Source organism: Natrix helvetica (assembly GCF_964273705.1).
Source record: "Natrix helvetica genome assembly, chromosome: 2".
NCBI lineage: Eukaryota > Metazoa > Chordata > Lepidosauria > Squamata > Natricidae > Natrix > Natrix helvetica.
Window position 1 is genome coordinate 191,452,590 of NC_138552.1, and position 20,217 is coordinate 191,472,806.

Below are 20,217 nucleotides of genomic sequence, written 5' to 3' on the forward strand. Positions count from 1 at the left end.
ACCTAGACAAAGGCCTGACAGGAGAATCCCGAGTCCAAAAGAAAGATGGAGATGAAGAAAGTGTCTCAGAAAGGACCCACCCTACTTCTCTGGAAAGTAAAGGCAGTGGAAGAAATGCTTTCATTCTTACAAGATTCTGTTACTGAATCTGTATAATAAAGGTAATGTTAGGACTCATGGTTTCTTGACTGGACTACCTGAAAGGCCTGACCTCTGGGCACAGAGACAGAAAGTTAATAGCACTGCTTACTTCACTAGGGTAGAGATAGACAGCTGGGAAGCTTTCATTACAGAGGAGAGGCGCAGTTCTAATAAGCAGATGATCATGAGAACTCTGTCTACTTCCCCAGGTCCAATAGATTCAAACTCTTCCTAGATAATATGGCTAAACTGCATTTCTAACACCTCTACAGGGTTAACTGAGAATGAATTTGAACAAATTTGTCCAACAGGTAGTCTGTAAAATCTTCTATGTGCCCCTTTAGGTGTACCTCTGAGTCTCCTCTACCCGAGGGGGCCACCAAGTGGCTATCCACAGACACAATAAGGGTGAAGTGGCTCTTTGCTGCCCTTAATGTTATAAAGTGGGTCTCAAGAGTGGCTTTAACCTGGATTCAGGTGAGTTTGTTCTTAATTGACCCTAAGTATCTCTTAACTTAGGTTTCATCTCCTTCAATTCTTTCACAGACAGTATTAAAATAGAGCAGGTGTAGACTAGGTTACTACCATGCCCGTGCTACATGCAATTTTTGTATATAGTTTTCTATGCCAAAATATCTTAAAGCACTTTATAATGAAAGCAAAAAAATTATATAACAATACAATACATTAAAACGAAGTGATACATGCAATATAAATAGTGGACCCTGTATGTACAGGAAAAATGCTAAGATGATGATGATACATGCAATATAAAGTAATAGAACATGCTTATGAAAGGTAAGGGAGAGAAAAGGGGAAAAGCATTCTTCCAGTAACAATGCAAAAACAGCCATAACTAAAAATTAATGAAACTTGTCAATCAATATGATAAACCAAGCCATCAAATATTATTTTGCAATAATTCTCTCTTCACTGTTTTTCTGAAGATCATACCAACAAGGAACAAGATTAACTATATCACAGCAGTCTGTATGGCCCCATTACCATTTTACCATTAAGAGCAATAGCAGACTTATATACCGCTTCATAGTGCTTTTACAGCCCTCTCTAAGCGGTTTACAGAGTCAGGATATTGCCCCCAACAATCCTCACACAGCAGTCAGCAAATCTTTTATTAAAAAGGTGTCACTATCTAGTGATGTGATAAATGGCGTAGCTGAGGTCCAGATGCCAGTAAATATTCAGTTCCTATGTTACAACTACAGTTGCTTTTCTATGGGAAAAAAAAACTTGATTTATTACTTCTGGCCAGGGGTGAGCTTCAAAAATTGCAGCAACGGGTTCACTGCCGCGTTGTTGGGTCGGCGTGTCCTAGTCAGCCCCCTGCACCATGGCAGGGGGGCGTTTTTGCCCTCCCCAAGCTTGGAGGCTTTCCTTGAGCCTCCAGGAGGGCAAAAACTGCTTCCCCCAGGCTCTGGAGGCTCTCCGGAGGACAGAAACAGTCCCATTTCTGGACTTCTGGAACCTTGAAATAGGCCCATTTTTCCCCCTCCGTGAGCCTCCATGCGGGCCCTGCACTTACCTGGCATGATGTACAGGCTGCGTGGAGACTCCTGGGAGGGGAGGGGTGGAGCCAGCAAGGGGTGGCATTTGGAGGTTTGCCAAACTGGGCAGAATCCTAGCTAGAGGATCACCTGAACCCGTGCAAATCCCCAGCCGCCCATCCCTGCTTCTGGCTGATTTCCCATCACCATTGAATATTCATATAGTTTTCCTTTCTCAGTTTGTTAATAGAAGTTTTATAAAGCATATCACCTTTTTTCTGCTAAAACTTCATTAGTTTGAATATGTAATATATAATGAATGTGTTAAAGTCTTTGCCTCTTTTCTGTTCCAGTGTATATGGACACACAAATGCATACGCTTTGACTAAATAAGATGCATTTTATATTATTCGCAACGTATCTGTTTCCCCCTTTATTTTCCATTTAATTCTGTTAATTAATTTTATTTTAATTACTCTTACAGCTACAAAATATTGTAGTGCTCCTTTAGAAAGTTAAGTAAATTTACACCACTGAAATTGTTAGTCATGATATATTACACTGTTTTGCAGAACCCTTATCAATATTATACAGAGATATTTCCTTAGAGTATTTTAAAGGTAACACTTAGGGAAGAACTAAGTAGGAAAACATGTAAACAATAATAAAATATATGCATTCTACTGTAAAATTTCATTTGTGTGTGTGTGTGTGTGTGTGTATTCTCAAATTATTATTTTTTATAATCACTTTTTAAAAATAGAATGAAAACAAAAGTGTGAATGCAATCCTTTATTTATTTATTTAAATCTAAACTTAAATTTAAAAAACAGAATGGGTTTCAATTCCCAAGTAAATCATCCTTAAGATCATGTTGCATCTTTTAGTCTTTAGACAGGTCACCTTAAGTCTCTGCATCTTTCTCGGCTTTTTAATTATTGAAACAACAATTATTCCCAATTTTCTACCATACGTCCTTTGGTTTACACATAGCTACTGACCTTCCACACTATCAGAACAGGAAGTTCCAACACCTGTGTCTCCACTGTCAGAAGCTATGCTGTGTCTTCTGATATGAATACTTTGACGGCTGGCTGGACCTGCCGTGGCTTGCCACAGAGGATCAGTACCCGAAAACCATCCTGATGAAGAACATTCTGGGCCTGCATAGAAAAAAAAACAATCTTGTATTTAATTAGCTCAAGATAAGTTAAACATAAACTCAGTTATGTGGAAATTATTCATATATAAAATTAAAAGACAAGAAGTCTATAGAAAACAGTTCTGCAGTTTATTTCTTAAGACGTGAACTTTTAATATGAAAAAAAAAAAAACCTCTTGTAGCTTGGAAGAAGACCATCGGCATTAACCCATTATTATATGTATATTTCTTCTGTTCAATGTGAATTTGCTTGGGATATATACTTGATTTTTAAATTCACTTTGCAAATTTAAATTTGCTTTAACAGCATTTGAGAGGTAAGCAGGAAATTTTACATCAAACATTAGTCAGTGTTAGAAAAGTTTGATTCTGCCCAAATTGTATTTGTTGAAATAATGGATAAATACAATTAATTTTGTATATGGTATTCATGTATCAAATCCCAATGCATTTCTCTAGCAAAGATTTCCATTTATTTTAAACACAGAAAACCTCTGACCACAAAGCAAATTTCATCAACCATTATATTTAATGGAACAATTTTACAATATGCAATCATAAGCAATCTAACTTGACAGAATACAGCCCAAAATTGTGATGGTTAGGGGAAACAATGTAGATTCTATGACCTCTGGCATCATTTATTACAAACAAGACATATTTCACTATTCCAGTAAGTCCAAAGTATATCAGATTTAAAAGAGCTTTAAAACGAATAACAATGAAACAATTACCTAATGAGGAAAACTGCATCGTTCAGAGTTATACAAAGATCATTTTATAACTAAGCAAAACCAAACAGAAACCATTCTTCTTTTATACAGTCATTCAATCTCATTTAATTATGCAATTGCAAGATTTGAAAAAAGCTGCCTTTTATTTGTAATGGTTTCATATTTTTCCATTGCTTTTACCCTTTTCTACACAGAGCACAAGAGGAACATACGAGTGACTTACACTTTGTGTTCTAACTACACAGCCAGAATCTCTTCTACTTTCTGTAATTCATACTGCCACCAGTTTTTAAAATTCTTTCTCTTTCATCTTTATTTTTGGCACAACAGAAAGCAGAGCTGTAATTTCCCCCCAAATTGTTCTGTCTTCCATCTGTACACTTATCCATCATATTACTACAAAGCTCACTGATCTACTTGCCTTGTCTCTCCCTAGTAGAATTATGTATCCTGCTACAAGTCTACGTGGTTATAAGACAATGGCATTCAAAGAAGAAACTTAGGAAGGAAATGCTCTAATTGACTAAGTGGTAAAAATGGCAGTGGGAGACTTGTACCCTTAAGAGTTGCATGGTTGATATAAGCCTTCCCAGCTAAACCTGACAGGAGTTTAGATGAGCTCATTCTATTTTATTGTAAGACTATATTAATATAATATTGCATTTCTGAAGGTACAAACCTCCTGCCACCACTTTTAACCACCCGATCAATTAGAGCAGTTCCTTCCTAAGTTTCTTCCTCTGAGGGCTCCTCCCTCTCTTGGCTGATTGTTTCCTAGGAAACATCACTTCCCCTGACTCCCCAAGGTCATTTACACATGCCATTAGATCTGCTTTCATTATTTTGATGATGGTAACAGATCTTGCAGATACTTTTAATATTGATAATTAATTGGTTGAGTATTAACAAATTATGATTTAAAGGCAAATATACTGTGGTATGTGTGTGAGAGAGATCTTCTCATTTAAAATATATCGACTCTTATTATAGAGGAAGCTGCACAGAATATTAGATCAATATAGAAGACAGGTAGTCCTTGAGTTACGACCACAATTGAGCCCAAAAATTTATGTTGTTAAGGAAAACATTTGTTAAGTGAGTTTTGCCCCATTTTACAACTATTCTTGCCGTAGTTGTTAAGGGAATCATTGCATTTGTTAAGTTAGTAACATGGTTAAGTGAATCTGGTTTCCGCATTGACTTTGCTTGTTAGGTCGCAAAAGCTGATCACATGACCCCTGGACATGCAATTGTCATAAATATGAACTAGTTGCTAAACATCTAAAAAGATCCTATGACCATGGGGATGCTACAATGGTCGTTAAGTGTGAAAAACGATCATGTCACTTTTTTAGTGCCATTGTAACTTTGAACAGTCATTATATGAACTATTGTAAGTAAAGGACTACTTGCATATTAATCTAAATGATTAATTATTACATCTGGATCTATGTCTGCCATTAAAAATCTAAGGGGCTCAGGCTGCTATATCTGCTATGACCATATTTGCACAGAGATAACCTTGCAACAGTCTTTTCATGGTCCAGTAATTTTCCAGCTGAATTATAAAAATACACTGCACATGGAGTCTCATTTGAAAATTATTCAGAAACTTCAATGAGTTCAAACCAGAGCCGACTTGTAGCATCTGATACAATCATATATCAGTGCTTTGCTATATGCACTGGTGGTCAGGACATTTTTCAAGGTCTAATTTGAAGTAGTATTACTCTATAAAACCTAAATAGCTTTCAGTCATGTAATCTGAAGAAATGTTCCTTCTCATTTTCCTATTAGGACACTAAGATCTCCACTAGAGACCATTATCAAATTTCTCTCACATAATTAAAGGCCTTTTTCAATAATGATGTCCTGAAGGAAGTAATTTAGGGCATTCGTATTATTTTTACAGACAGTTTAGGGAGTAGTGACTTTAATAAAACTTTATCTGCAATTCTGCTTTCTACTACTGAAGGATCTCAATGACACCTATAACTGAAAGTATAGATTCCCAGTAAGGTTAAGCATGAAAGGCAGATCACAGGTAAGGAATCAGAGCAAATATGATTTACTGGAGGAGAAAAAAACCAAGCCAACTCTAGGTTTCTGATAACAAATATCCTCCCCACAAAAACCAACAATACATAATAATACAATAGCAGAGTTGGAAGGGACCTTGGAGGTCTTCTAGTCCAACCCCCTGCCTAGGCAGGAAACCCTATATTGTTTCAGCCAAATGGCTATCCAACATCTTCTTAAAGACTTCCAGTGTTGGGGCATTCACAACTTCTGGAGGCAAGCTGTTCCACTGATTAATTGTTCTAACTGTCAGGAAATTTCTCCTCAGTTCTAAGTTGCTTCTGTCCTTCATTAGTTTCCACCCATTGCTTCTTGTTCTACCCTCAGGTACCTTGGAGAATAGTTTGACTCCCTCTTCTTTGTGGCAACCCCTGAGATATTGGAACACTGCTATCATGTCTCCCATGTGCTTCTTTCTATTAAACTAGACAGACCCAGTTCCTGCAACCATTCTTCATGTTTTAGTCTCCAGTCCCCTAATCATCTTTGTTGCTCTTCTCTGCACTCTTTCTAGAGTCTCCACATCTTTTCTACATCGTGGTGACCAAAACTGAATGCAGTATTCCAAGTGTGGCCTTACCAAGGCATTATAAAGTGGTATTAACACTTCACGTGATCTTGATTCTATCCCTCTGTTGATGCAGCCTAGAACTGTGTTGGCTTTTTTGGCAGCTGCTGCACACTGCTGGCTCGTATTTAAATGGTTGTCCACTAGGACTCCAAGATCCCTTTCATAGTTACTACTGTTGAGCAAGGTGCCACCTATACTGTACCTGTGCATTTCGTTTTTGTTGCCTAAATGTAGAACCTAACTCTTTTCACCATTGAATTTCATTTTATTAGTGCCCAATGTTCAAGTTTGTCAAGATCCTTCTGTATCTTTAGCCTATCTTCTGGAGTGTTGGCTATTCCTGCCAGCTTGGTGTCATCTGCAAATTTGATAAGTTCCCCATTTATTCCCTCACCGAAATCATTGATGAAGATGTTGAAGCCCAAAGTACTGGGCCCAAAACAGAGTCTTGGGGTACTCCACTGCATACTTCCCTCCATGAAGATGCAGTTCTATTGAGGACTACACGTTGAGTGCGGTTGGTCAGCCAATTACGAATCCATCTGGTGGTGATGCTGTCTAACCCACATTCTTCTGTTTTATCTAGTAGTAGGTTATGGTCTACCTTATCAAATGCCTTACTGAAGTCCAAGTAAACGTTATCGACGGCATTCCTCTGGTCCACTAATTTTGTCACATTATCAAAGAATGCAATAAGATTAGTCTGGCATGATCTGTTTTTGACAAACCCATGTTGGCTTTTGACTATTACTTTGTTTGCTTCTAGGTGTTTGCTAATTCATTGCTTGATTATCTTTTCCAGAATCTTTCCTGGTATTGAGGTCAGGCTGATAGGTCTGTAGTCTCCTGGATCTGTTTTTTTCCCTTTTTTGAAGATGGGAACCACATCAGCTCTTTTCCAGTCCTCTGGTAGTTCCCCGGTGTTCCAGGATCTCTGAAAGATATAATTCAGTGGTTCTGAGATCTCGTCTGCCAGTTCCTTCAGAACCCTGGGGTGTAATCCATCCGGTCCTGGTGATTTGAACTCGTCTAGGGTAGACAGATGCTCACTTACCATTTTTTCCCTATTTCAACTTGTGTTCCTAATCTGATTTTTGTGGTGCTGTTTTTGATAGGTTGGATTGCTTTATCCCTGTGTGAAACAGATGCAAAACATGATTAAAATAATTCTGCTTTCTCCCTGTTGCTTGTAACCTTCTTGCCACTTTCTCCCAACAATGGACTAATTGTTTCCTTAACTTTTTTCTTGTTTTTAACATGTTGGAAGAAGCTTTTTTTGTTATTTTTTACTTTTGTGGGAAGCCTTTCTTCATTGTGAGCCTTAGCTTTCCTCACTTCATCTTTACAGGCTCAGGCTGTTTGCTGATATTCTGCCTTAGTTATGTCCCCCCTTTCCACTTTTTATACTTATCTTTTTTGTCTTTCAATTTGTCAGAGAGTTCTTTATGCAGCCATGCTAGTTTCTTTTGGGAGCTGTTATTTTTCTTCTTCATTGGTATTGTGATAGACTGTGCTTTTGTAATCTCATTTTTCAAAATTTCCCAAGCTTCTTGAGTTGTTTTCCCCTTGAGGATTCTCATCCATGGAATTTTTCCCAAGCTCTCTCTAAGTTTATTGAAATTAGCTCTCTCAAAGTCCAAGGCTCTAGTTTCACTTTGTTCTATTACTTGTCTTTGCATACTGTTGAATTCCAATATTGCATGGTCACTTGCCCCCAGGGTTCCTGTGGCTTCAACACCTTCTATCATTTCCTCTCTGTTAGTGAGAATTTAGTCCAATATGGCCGATCCCCTTGTTCCCTTCTCTACTTTTTGGGAAACAAAGTTGTCTGCTAGGTTTGTTAGGAACCTGTTGGATCTTCCACTTGGTGCAGTGTTTGTTTCCCAGTTGATATCAGGGTAGTTAAAATCCCCCACTACTATTGTGGTGTGCTTCCTACATACCTTAGTTAGCTGACTAGCAAAAAGTTCATCTACTTCCTCTGCTTGGTTGGGTGGCCTGTAGTATAGACCTATGGCAATATCATTTCCCCTGCAACCTTTAATATTGACCCAAATGCATTCAAGTTACAGGAGACTAAATTACAAGAGACTAAAATGCGTAACTTGAAAATAAACAATTATATGTTGAATAATGGAAAAGTTGACCTTGGAAAGGAGGAATCAAATTAATAAAAGTTCTGGAAAGAAAATTCAAACTTTATGGGTAATACCTTATTTCAACAATCTAAATGAAACTACATGTAGACATCATCAGATTAGCAACATCAAAATCAAACTAATGATATACTCTTCAAACAAATAAGACAGTCTTCAACATATAACCATTCATTTAGCAACCATTTAAAGGTACAATGGTACTGAATGAATGTTATGATTGATCTTTGGAATTTTCTTCTGGACCAACGCCTCTCGCACACTTAGGGATAGAAATTATAAAGGGATCAATTCCCGTTATAAGCATATGTTTGTTCTTTTAATTAGCAAAATTAAGATCTAATGCTGATTGAAGCTCAATTCGCAAACTCCTTTTTGAAAATTACAACTTACGCTAAATAAACCAAAATCATCACACCAACAAGGTACAACTTCAACAGTACTCCATATCAGTGGTGGGATTCAAAAAACTTTACTACTGCTTCTATGGGTGTGGCTTGGTGGCCATGACCGGGGAAGGATACTGTAAAATCTCCATTTCCACCCCATTCCAGGGGAAGGATACTGTAAAATCTCCATTCCCTCCCCACTCGAGGGGAGGGTTACTGCAAAATCCCCATTTCTTCCTAATCAACTGGGACTCGGAAGGCAGAGAATAGATGGGGGCGGGGCCAGTCACAGGTGGTATTTACCAATTCGCTGAAGAACTCAAAATTTCCACTACCGGTTCTCCAGAACTGTTCAGCACCTGCTGAATACCATCTTTGCTCCATATGATTATAAAGTTACTATGAAGATTAAATTTAATGGATTAGGTTGGAAAACTGGAGTAGCAGAGTAAATTGGGATTAAAGTTCATGACATCATTAAGATGATGCAAACAAAAATATCCCAAAATGCAAACAACAGAAGCTGAATTGCTGCTTGCTGATACAGCAGGAAACAAAAGGCATCAGAGACAGAGGAATTTAAATTAAAAGCTGAGTTCTGGAGAAGATTAAGAGACAAACAGATACATCTAAATAAATAATGTAAAGAAACTGAAGTAACAACAAATGGAAGGAAAAGAGATTTATTTAGGATATTTACAGAATACAAGTCCAACATTGTGCAAAGATGGACATGATTAAAGATATAGAAGGCAAAGAACTGCTAGGGGAAAAAGGTTTGATCACTGTAAAGTTAATTGGGCTCTAGAATTTACAGCTGACAATAAAGCTGCAGAAGCTCTTAAACCAACCAAACTTAAAACCTCTCAGGATGATACAATCACAGCACTACTTATAATTTGTAGGCAGGTAGGGAAAGCAATGGTTAAGAGCCTGGAAAAGAGCAATTCTTATTTTAATACCAAAAAAGCGCAGAAAGAATGCTCAGATTACTGAACAACTGCACTTACCTGTCAGGTTGGTTAAGATAATGTTCAAGGTTTGCAATCCAGAGTTTAACAATACCTGCAACAAGAACTGCCAGACGTACAAGTCAGCATCTAAAAAGGCAGACGCTCCAATCACCTTGTATACTGTTACTCTATTTAACTTCTATGCAAAGAGCGCCATTGATGTGGTGGCGAAGGCACCAGGCTAGAAATTGGAAGACTTTGTTCTAGTCCTGCTGGGCACCAAGCCAGCTGGGTGACTTTGGATCAGTCATTCTCTCTCAACCCTAGGAAGAAGGTAGCAGCAAACCATTTCCACAATTTTGCCCAGAAAACTGCAGAGACTTGTCTAGACAGTTGCCAGGAGTTAACACCAATTCTAAGGCATCAAGAAACAAAAACATAATATCATAAGAAATTGAAGACTGAATGAAATAGAAATTGGAATTAAAATAATTTGGGAGAAAAATAAGTCACCTCATATATAATGATGATACTATTCTTATGGCTGGAAGTAAAGAAAGCTTAATAAATTCCTTATTGAAGAGCAAAGATGAAAGTGCAAATTCAGTATGACCCTCGTATTTTTTTTTAAAAAAAGAAAAGTGACTATATCAATAGGCAATACCAATCCAATTTTTAAAGTAGTAACAAACTTTATTTTCCCAAGTTTAAAAATTCAAATGGATGACTGTGTAGAGATTTTATACACAAAGACGGAAGAATATAAAAAATATCCACAATGGAGGAATAATTTGTGAAAACAGAGCTTACAAAAATACTTAAATTGATTTGTTTGATTAGGGAAGGTACAAGGACATTTGTCAAATACTGGAAACTCTTTATGGACTTTTTGCTGAAAATGGATAAGAATGAATTAGAGATTTCTGGATTTACTGATTAAAAAGAGCTGTACATGGGAAAAGGGAGCTATGTTATGAAATGTTGAAGGGGGATATGGGTAGATCAACTATAAAGAAGATTAGAAGTTACTTCTTTAGGTAATTTTGTTCCCCTTTTTCTTGCTTTCTATTGTTTTCAACACATTCCTCTTTATGTTTCTTTTTAAAAATATTTTTTACCTTTTAACTTTGTAAACAATATTTAATAAAAATATTGATTAAAATTTGGTCTATATGGAGCAACCAAAATTTTCATAGAACACAAAAATAGTATTGTAATATATTTTTTAAAATTTCAACATAAGTACAATTTACAAATATAATAAATAAATAAAAATTATGTATAGTCTTGCTATTCAGCAGTGATCCCTGCATTACAAATGGAGAATCACAAATACAAGCATTCTTCTCCAGAGAGTGAAATTCAATATCTATTGCAAATTTCTCAGATGCAACAGAAGATGAACTACATCTAACCTTGAACAAGGGGAAAAGAAACACTAGAAGAATAAGGCAACAGTATTTTGATTATTCCACAAATATACAGGAATAAGCCACAAAGGCATGTTCAAGATCCGCAGCTGAACTCATATTCTCAAAGGACACGAGCACTTTAACCAGCAGAGATAATCAGGGATTTTATCCACTGAAGAGACTTTCTCTCCAACAACTTCTCCACAGAAGAATTTGGGCAATGGAGGACAGAGTTTCCTCTGCAATAGATTCAGATATATATATTTTAGCCACAACTTTATCCATCCTTGCTAGAGAATAAACCTTTTGACAAAGTCCAGAGAATATTTGAAGAGACCTGCAAAACATTGCCTTTTCTTCTCTGATGTCCTTTTTCCTTTACAATAATACAAACTGGGTATGCACAAGATGAAATGTACTAGTTTTGGAGATGAGCCAACAACTGCAAATGAAATCCTGATAATTTTAAAAATACCATTTCCCTAAAATCATGAATTATGATTCCAGTGTTCTCATAAGTCCTAATTTACAAGGAAGACTGTTAATCTTTTTTTTCCCTTCCCAAAGAAAAAACAACAACTGCATCCACCTCTTCCCACAATATAATCCAAATTTCCATTTGGATCTATCAAATACAACTCAGCTGATGCCAGCCTGGATCTGCAAACACATCCAAAACTGTCACATTCAGAATCACCATGGTATCATGTTCTCCTAGAGTCCAGCATTGAATTCAACAGACCGAAGCCACGAAGGAGAGGTTTGAATGATAAATACACCAGACAGTTTAATAACTGGAGTGCTAAATCATCACTCTAACTCTCTCGCCTACCCCCTTCAAAAATTGTTTTTACGCTCCTCTCTTTCAGAGTTTTTCCTGTCTTATCCCATTTTTTGCCATTTGCAATTTTCGGACAAATTTTTTTGTTAGATAAAATCGTATCCCAAGAGTTATCCCTAGCCTTTCCAAAGAAATAACGCCCCCTCCAGTTCAAAAGACTGCTTTCCATCCACATACACACACACACCGCCAAATCCCAGGAGGAAAAAACATTTTCTACCCGTCAAAATAAAAATATAATGGTTCTCTCTGCCCTTCCCCTCCCCCAGTTTCACATACCATTAAGCAGGGCGCCCCTCCTGTTTAAAAAGTTTTGATCTTTGCAAATGACCTTAACAAAACTTCTGCAGAGCAGATGTGGAAACAGCAGGGGCGTCTCATCCTTTCCTCCCGCTCCAGATTGATGGCCGCTCTGGGCGTATTCTCTATGATTGTGGGCCACTGCCGGCAGAGCATACAACCATAGGGCGTATGCCCAGAGCGGCCACTGCCAGAAGACTCGGTTTGGAAGCCGCAGAAAAAGCCATGTGGCGGGCGGCAGAAGCGGAGGTGCTCTTCCTCTGCAGAGAGAGCTGGGTCAAGGCATCGTGAGGCTGGGAGGCGCGTGAGCGAGAGCGGAACAGCCGCTCGCGCAACCCCCCTTTCCAGCCATGCAGAGCACCATTCATTGGCATTTCAAAGGCGCCAAGCTGCGGGAGCGGTTTGGCGATACCTCTAGGTCAGTGAATGGCGCTGTGCCTGGCTGGAAAGGGGATTTGCAGGGTGGCTGCTGGTGAGTGTGGTCGCTTCATGGCTGCTGTGTTGCGCTGCTGCGACAATGCAACACAGCCATTCGCCCATGAGGCTGTGCCCAGCTCTTTGAGAGTCCACTCACAAGAGAGCAGCCAACCGGCAGCCCCAAAACAATAAACCCTCCCCTCATAATAAGGCCTAAGCCATATTTTATGGCTAAAAAGAAAATAAGACCCTGCCTTATTTTCGGGGAAACATGGTAGTAGTCCAGGTATTTATGGGTGGCAAGTACAACTTATTAACTGTAGGACTAGAACATTTCATGGATAAATAGAAAGGCACTGGAAAAATTATAAATATACTTCTTTGGCATGTTTGAGGGCTATGGAATTGTTTTTTAGAAGACAATCCAACTACTATATTGTCAAGGACTAAATATTTTGTATCTCCGATCATTTTAAGTAGAGACTTTAGAATCTTTTACACTATAGACAGATAAGTAAGTAAGTAGGTAGGTAGGTAGGTAGGCAGGCAGGCAGACAGACAATTAGATAGAGAGAGAAGGAGGGACGGACGGACGGACGGACAGACAGACACACACTTTAGTCTTTTTAGCAACTCTTTCCCTGAAAACATAATATCTAAGCAAGAGGTTATGCATCTTACTATATTCTGTCTGAGTGAACCATGTAATTATAAACAAATAAAATTATTTAACAATTACACTACATGAGAAATTGCTGTTATTTATTTCTTTTTTAGGACTCCATTTTATTTATAAAATTTTATTTCTAGAATTTACTTCTTCATCAGAGCCATCACTCTCTTCTCTTTTAGTATTTTTCTTTCTCTCCTTTTACTCTGCCAACTACTTCTCTTCTCACATACCTCTCTCCTTTTAATCTTCTGCTCCACCTTCCTTATAAAAGTTTCCAGTTAACCATTTACTGCTTTAATAGAATGAAAGTTATCTATCATTTTATAATAAACATTTATGCTAAATATTTATCATAAACTTTTATGATAAAACAAATTTTCCTTGTAATATTTAGCAAAGGCATTTATTATAACATTACAAATTCCAGGGAGAAAATGCCTTCACAAACAAAATATAGAAAATAATGAATTAAACAAACTGTTTAGTTTATGTAAATCATATCTTATTTGCCTAGGATTCTTTCCAGAATCACTTTTCTTATTAAAATAATGTGCAGTTTCAGAGCAGAATTCTGAAGCACTATTAGTTGATTTCTTCTCTTATTTTTCTCTTACTTTATTCTCACTAATCCATTGCTTTACTAAAGAAACAGAAATCTGAGCTACAAATGTTTCTTATTTCTACTTTAGCTCATAAAAATAATTCATTACTTCATTCTTGTTATGATGGCTCACCTCTCCATCTTCCTGCACTCTTCAGCCCCGTTTTTTATTATTTGATTATCAGCCACTCAAAATTTTGATTATTGCATGGGGAAATTGTTTTAACTATTTTACCTGGGCTTAGACATTGTCTGAGAGTTCAAAGGAAACATGCATTTGAGTTACAAAAGGTCTTATTTCTGATGACATGAATTCTGTTCATGGGAATGCAATTCAAATTCAGACAATTACTATATCTAACAGTTCATTTATAGCAAAAATCAGATTTGTAATATTAGTGGAAAGAAGATCCCACTACAAAGGACACTTCAAAGAATAAAGTTATATTGTTAGATTAGAAGCACATTATAAGTGGTGTAACCCCTCAGTTGCGAGTAGTCCTTGTCTTAACATTATGTTATCCATTTACGATAAACACCGAGACAGTTTTCTCTTTATTAAAGATGATCTACATCTAAGTTTTGTGTGTGTGTATTTTACATGTTTGTAAATAAAATTTAAATATATATATTAAAAAATAAAGATGATATTGCATACTCCCCATTATTTATTTGCATATCAAATTACATGAACATTCTAACTCACAGAAATATCTAGCTTGGGGAGAAAAATAAAGGTAAACATTAGCATGAGCAATCTCTCTTTTAGCAAATTTAGAATTCTGTCAGATTTGACCAGTAGGAACTACTAGTAATTATTACAAAGCTTTGGCAGTCCTTGTTTAAGAATAAACATGTGGTCCTGCTGACATTGCTGAATGAGAATTATCATCAGACCTTGTAGCCGTGGCTGTTGCAACGACTCATGGTGACGTGACCACAATTCTGTCATTTGGCAACTGACTCCCAAGTAGGATGGTTGCAATGTCCAGCAATCATCATTTGAAACCTTCATTGCTAGCTTGCAACAAGCAAAATCAAAGGAGGTCGCAAATAGTGATATGACATCATGTTTAAAGATTGGTCAATATTCACTTAACGACAGCACCCCCAGAACTGCTGCTGTAAGTCAGCGCAATTACATGACACTGTACTTTACAACTACCATACATTGCTTAGCAATAAAGTTGCTGGTCCCAAATATCATCATTAAATGAGGGCTACTTGTATCTTTCTTATCACTAGACAACAAACCTGACACTATAGTGTTGATTTCTTCTTTTGATGAAAATGCAGGACCAAGACAAATTTCCTTTTAGGAAGGAAACCCCTTTTTCAGCCATGTTAGTTGGTGAACAATACATTCTTTACTGACTAAAGCATTACAAATTTCATATCATCACAAAGTTCAAGGTATATGCCTATGTTTTCTTCCTTAATAAATCATTATCTCCCCTTCTGCTAAATCAGTGGGGGGTCGAACGACCCTTTCAAAGGGGTCACCTAAGACCACCGGAAAACACATATTTTCAATGGTCTTAGGAACCGAGACACCAATTTTATGGTTGGGGGTCACCACAACGTGTGGAACTGTATTAAAGGGTCACAGCATTGGGAAGGTTGAGAACCACTGTGCTAAATGGACAAGAGACTAGAAGGCTTCATCACACTAATTCACTTTGTTCTCAGGCATCAAGTCAATCAATCTCTCTCTCTCTTTCTCTCTCTCTCTCTCTTTCTCTCTCTCTCTCTCTCTCTCTCTCTCTCTCATCTATCTACCTACCTACCTACCTACCTACCTACCTACCTACCTACCTACCTATCATCCATCTACCTATCTATCTATCTATCTATCTATCTATCATCTATCTATCTATCTATCTATCTATCTATCTATCTATCTATATATGTTGTATTTGTACTGATAAATAAAAAAATTGTAACACAAATACATACATATACATATACATATACATATACATATACATATACATATACATATACATATATATATATATAGCTCTTGGCTTCTAGGTGCTCACTAAGAAAGGATTTTTCGAAATGACCAGCCGATCATTAGTATTTCTTATATTATTATTAACATGCTCTGATGCTAAGGAGTTAGATGTTCTACTCCCCCTCCCAATCTGAAAATAACTCTGTTCCAACTGCCACTTGGACGTGGCCAGCTTGTGGGCTGGGAGTTTGGAGAGGAGCCTGAGGGAGAGAAGAGGAATCAGATAGGAGAGGCCTCTGTGGGGCAAGTATGAGGGAGAGAAGGAGGATAGGAGAGAAGAAGCCTCTGTGGGGCAAGCCTGAGGGAGAGAAGGGAGTAGGAGTGGATCAATGGGGCCAGCCTGAAGAGAGAAGGGGAGAGGAGAGGCCGATCATAACTACACATTAATTTTCAAGCTGTAAGTGTCGATTTATCAAGCCCAATCACATGGTTTCATAGTGGAGTGACAGTTGGTCTTACCTTTGTTTTGGGAGGTTTGCAGGATTAGACAGGACTGGGTATTCTGACGTCCAACTGGCCTTGAGACAGAGTTAAAACTGAAGCCACGCCTCTGTGCTCCTTGCTTCTGGTTCCCAGTTTCAATGAGTCAAGTCCGCTGCAGAACACCTGAAAACAAGTCATAAGGAGACAAACCCTATCCCCCGAAGTCCCCAACCCCAGGAACCAATGCTAGGGCAGGAATCTGGCTAATCCTGCAAACCTCCCAAAACAACAGTTCAGGTAAGACCAACTGTCATTTTCTGGAGGAATTTGCAGGATTAGCCAGGACTAAGATATACCCAAACTAACGTCCCTCAGGGAAGGCACTATTGGTCCTGGGCTCCTCATGCGCTACCACCTGCTGCAATACCTTACAACCAAACGCTGCATCAGCCGATGCATAGGCGTCTAACCTGTAGTGTCTAATAAAGGGAGACGGGAACGCTCATGTAGTAGCTCTGCAAATCTCTACAATAGGCTCATTTGTGGCCCAGGCCGCCAAGGTAGCCGCGTTCCTGGTGGAGTGCGCTGTGATGCCCTGGGGCACCAGAAGGTGCTGAGCCTCATAGGCCAATGCAATGTCTAATTTGATCCACCTCCCTATAGCAGAGGACACCCTCTTCCCCAAGGAAGATGAATAAAAGGAAACGAAAAGCACCTCGGATCTCCTGAGGCTCTCCGTAAATGCGCAAGGCATGCCTGACATCTAGCTGTGCCAAAGGCGCTCCCTGTCATGAGACTTTCCTGACAAAAATACGGTAACACCACTTCCTGTGATCTATGAAAAAGGAAGTTAATTTTGGGAATAAAGGTCAGATCCAGGCGCAGGACGACCCTATTATTGTGGAAGGTGCAAAGATCCGACCTGGAGGACAGCGCCCCCAGTTCGGAGATGCGGTGTGCCGAGGTGACTGCCACAAGGAACACTACCTTCAGGGTCACGAACTTCAAGCCAAATGTCCTCAAAGGTTCGAACGGTGCTCCAGTCATTGCTTGGAGAACCATGGTGAGACTCCATGTGGGAAACCTGTGGACTACCGGGGAGCGGAGGTTACTGCCCCCTTCAAGAACCTCTTAACTAATGGAAGCTGGAAAAGCGGAAGGAGCTCTTCTCCCCAAATGATCGTGGAGAGGGCCGCTACCTGCCTCCTAAGGGTGCCATGCGAGAGCCCCTTATCCAACCCCTCCTGGAAGACCTCCAAGACGTGGGGTACCGAAGCCTCGCAGGGATTCACTCCCAAGGTTCAGCACCACTCTGCAAAAACCCACCAGGTGGAATCATAAATCCTAGTAGTGGAACCCCTGCGTGAGGCCTCAATGGTGGAGATTACCCTCTATGAAAACTGGGCTGCCCTCAGGCTCTCCCACTCAATCTCCATACGGCTAGCTGCAGCCACTGTGGGTCAGGATGCACTAGGTTCCCCTGCCTAAGGTCCACATCCCTCCCCAGGTTCCTCCATGGTCGTGACACCGACAGACACATTAGGTCCGCAAACCACGCCGGGTGCGGCCAGTAAGGTGCCACTAGATGAGCTCCACCCCCTCTGAGACACCTTCCGAACTACCCCAGGGAGAAGGGGAAGAGGAGGGAAGGCGTAGAGCAGGCCCTCCGGCCACAGAATCCAAAGAGCGTTGACCCCTTCTATCCCCCGAATAGGGAACTGAGAGAAGAACCAATCCACCTGAGCGTTCTGCAGTGTGGCAAACAAGTCCACCTCTGGACGGCCGAACCTGGAGCAGATGGTCTGGAACAGCTCCGGAGAAAGGCTCCACTCTCCATGGTCGACCGTGGCCCAACTGAGCCATGATCGACCGTGGCCCAACTGAGCCATGGTCGACCGTGGCCCAACTGAACTCAGCTTGATGATTGTTCACTCCTGTGATGTGCTCTGCCCTGAGCGATCGAAGATGCCTCTCTGCCCAGGTGCCGAGTGCCATCACCTTGATTCGAAGAGCCTTGGAGTGAGTGCCACCCTGTCGGTTGACATGGGCCTTCGCCACCACATTGTCGGTTAGCACCAAGACATCCCGATCCCGAACATGGTCCCTGAAGTGCTGCAGTGCCAAGTGAATCGCTTGCAGCTCCAGCCAATTTATATTGTGTTGGAGGTCCAATGCCCCTGCGCCATCCGGGACTCCAAGAGAGCTCCCCACCCATACAAGCTGGCGTCCATTGTCAGGATGAGGCGCTCCGGCTCCCTGAACTTGCAGCCCTTGTGTGGCGCCGGGGAGAGCAACCACCTCAACGACAGCTGCACCTGTGGTGTCACTGGAACCTTTTCCTCGGAATTGGATCTCTGATGCGAAAGGAGACGCCATCGCCATATCTGGGCCCGCAGGGCCTTGCCGCCGCTGCAGAAAGGATGCCCTCCCCCCCAGGAAGGCAGGGATGAGATCGAGGCTCCGTAGCAAACTCTGCCCCAGCCCATGCGGCCTGCAGGAAATTGAGACCCAAAATGGCCGTCAGAATGGCATCCTGCCTCTATAGCCCCAACAAACAACTTCTAAAGCCCTTACTGGTGGCCGGGAGCGAGCCACACCAAGGGGAGGCTTCCAGGAATCAGATGGAGGCAAAGGGGAGAAGGCAGGGAGGAGGGAATTGCAGGATGGCACTGGATTGTTTTTGGAAGAACCAGGAACCAAAAGCAACTCATCCTTCTTCAGCCAGAAAGAGTTGAAACTGGGAACCAGAAGCAAGGAGCACAGAGGCGTGGCTTCAATTTGAACTCTGTCTCAAGGCCAATTGGACATCAGAATACCCAGGCCTGGCTAATCTTGCAAATTCCTCCAGAAAACACAGGTATTCAGCTAGTAAAGTAAATACCTGTATATTTTAGCAGGTTCACTATTTAACCTCTTCTGGCAAGTTAGGAATCGTAAACAGCACTCTTTGCAGCACAGCGATGGAATGCAGGTGGCGATGTATGTAGAAGGACTGAATCACATAGTGCAGTGTTAACTTTTATAGATGGAATTACCATTCCTAGACAGTTCTATAGCAAATTCCCATACTGAGTAGAAGGATTTGTTTAGAGATTTGTACCAATGCAACAGCTTCCTTTAGTAGCTAGTAGTAAAGCGTTAAAAGTGCTTGTCCTCTTCTGGGGTATAAATAGGCTGGTTGGTTACCAGATCTCTAGTATATCTAATTTTAGGAAAACAAGGTATGACCAGCTTGTTCCAAATAACATTCCCCAGTTTGAGACAGCCTTGAATAGAATGTTTTCTTGTGACCTCTGGAAATGCAAAGAGTGAATCCATTCATAAAACCATCTTATCTATACAAAATACATAGATCAGCTCTTACATAAGATACCAACCACTATTGCTAGGTGTAGAGTTGGAGGCAATCCAGACTCAGGTATCGTATGATATGTTCGGGGCCTCAACCTGTGCAAAAGAAATTCCTGGCACATCGCTTTCAAACTGGAGAACTAGGGTCCCCACAGATAGTATAGTTAACGTGGGCTCTCATTTATTTTATTTTGCAGGCCACCATCAATAACATGGGATAGGTAGAAATATGTATACCATATGAAAGGGGGAGGGAGCTAGGGCAGAACTACGATGAACCTTTTGTTTCTGCCTTTTACCTTTGGAACCAGAAGAATTGTGACATTTGTTGCTCATATTAATACAAGTCAACTTGAAATACCTCCTATTACTATGATGTATTGGAAGATTTCTTCCAAAATATATGTGTCTCTATCTATTTCTATGTTAAACAAGCAACAGAACATTACACACTCTTTACTTCAGGCTCAATGCTAACCATTTGTTAAATTT

At 39.9% G+C, this 20,217-nt stretch overlaps 1 protein-coding gene across 3 annotated transcripts in view; it reads right to left on the reverse strand.

Moving 5' to 3' along the window:
* Positions 1–20,217, reverse strand: part of CEP85L (centrosomal protein 85L) — a 138,289-nt gene that overhangs the window by 106,297 nt on the left and 11,775 nt on the right. For all 3 annotated transcript variants that reach the window (XR_014174720.1, XM_081945085.1, XM_081945084.1), the window contains exon 2: positions 2,648–2,809. Coding sequence is in view for 2 of the 3 variants with exons in the window: in XM_081945085.1 (XP_081801211.1) it covers positions 2,648–2,809 (162 nt within the window). In the remaining variant the exon portion in view is untranslated. The remainder of the gene's footprint in view (positions 1–2,647; positions 2,810–20,217) is intronic.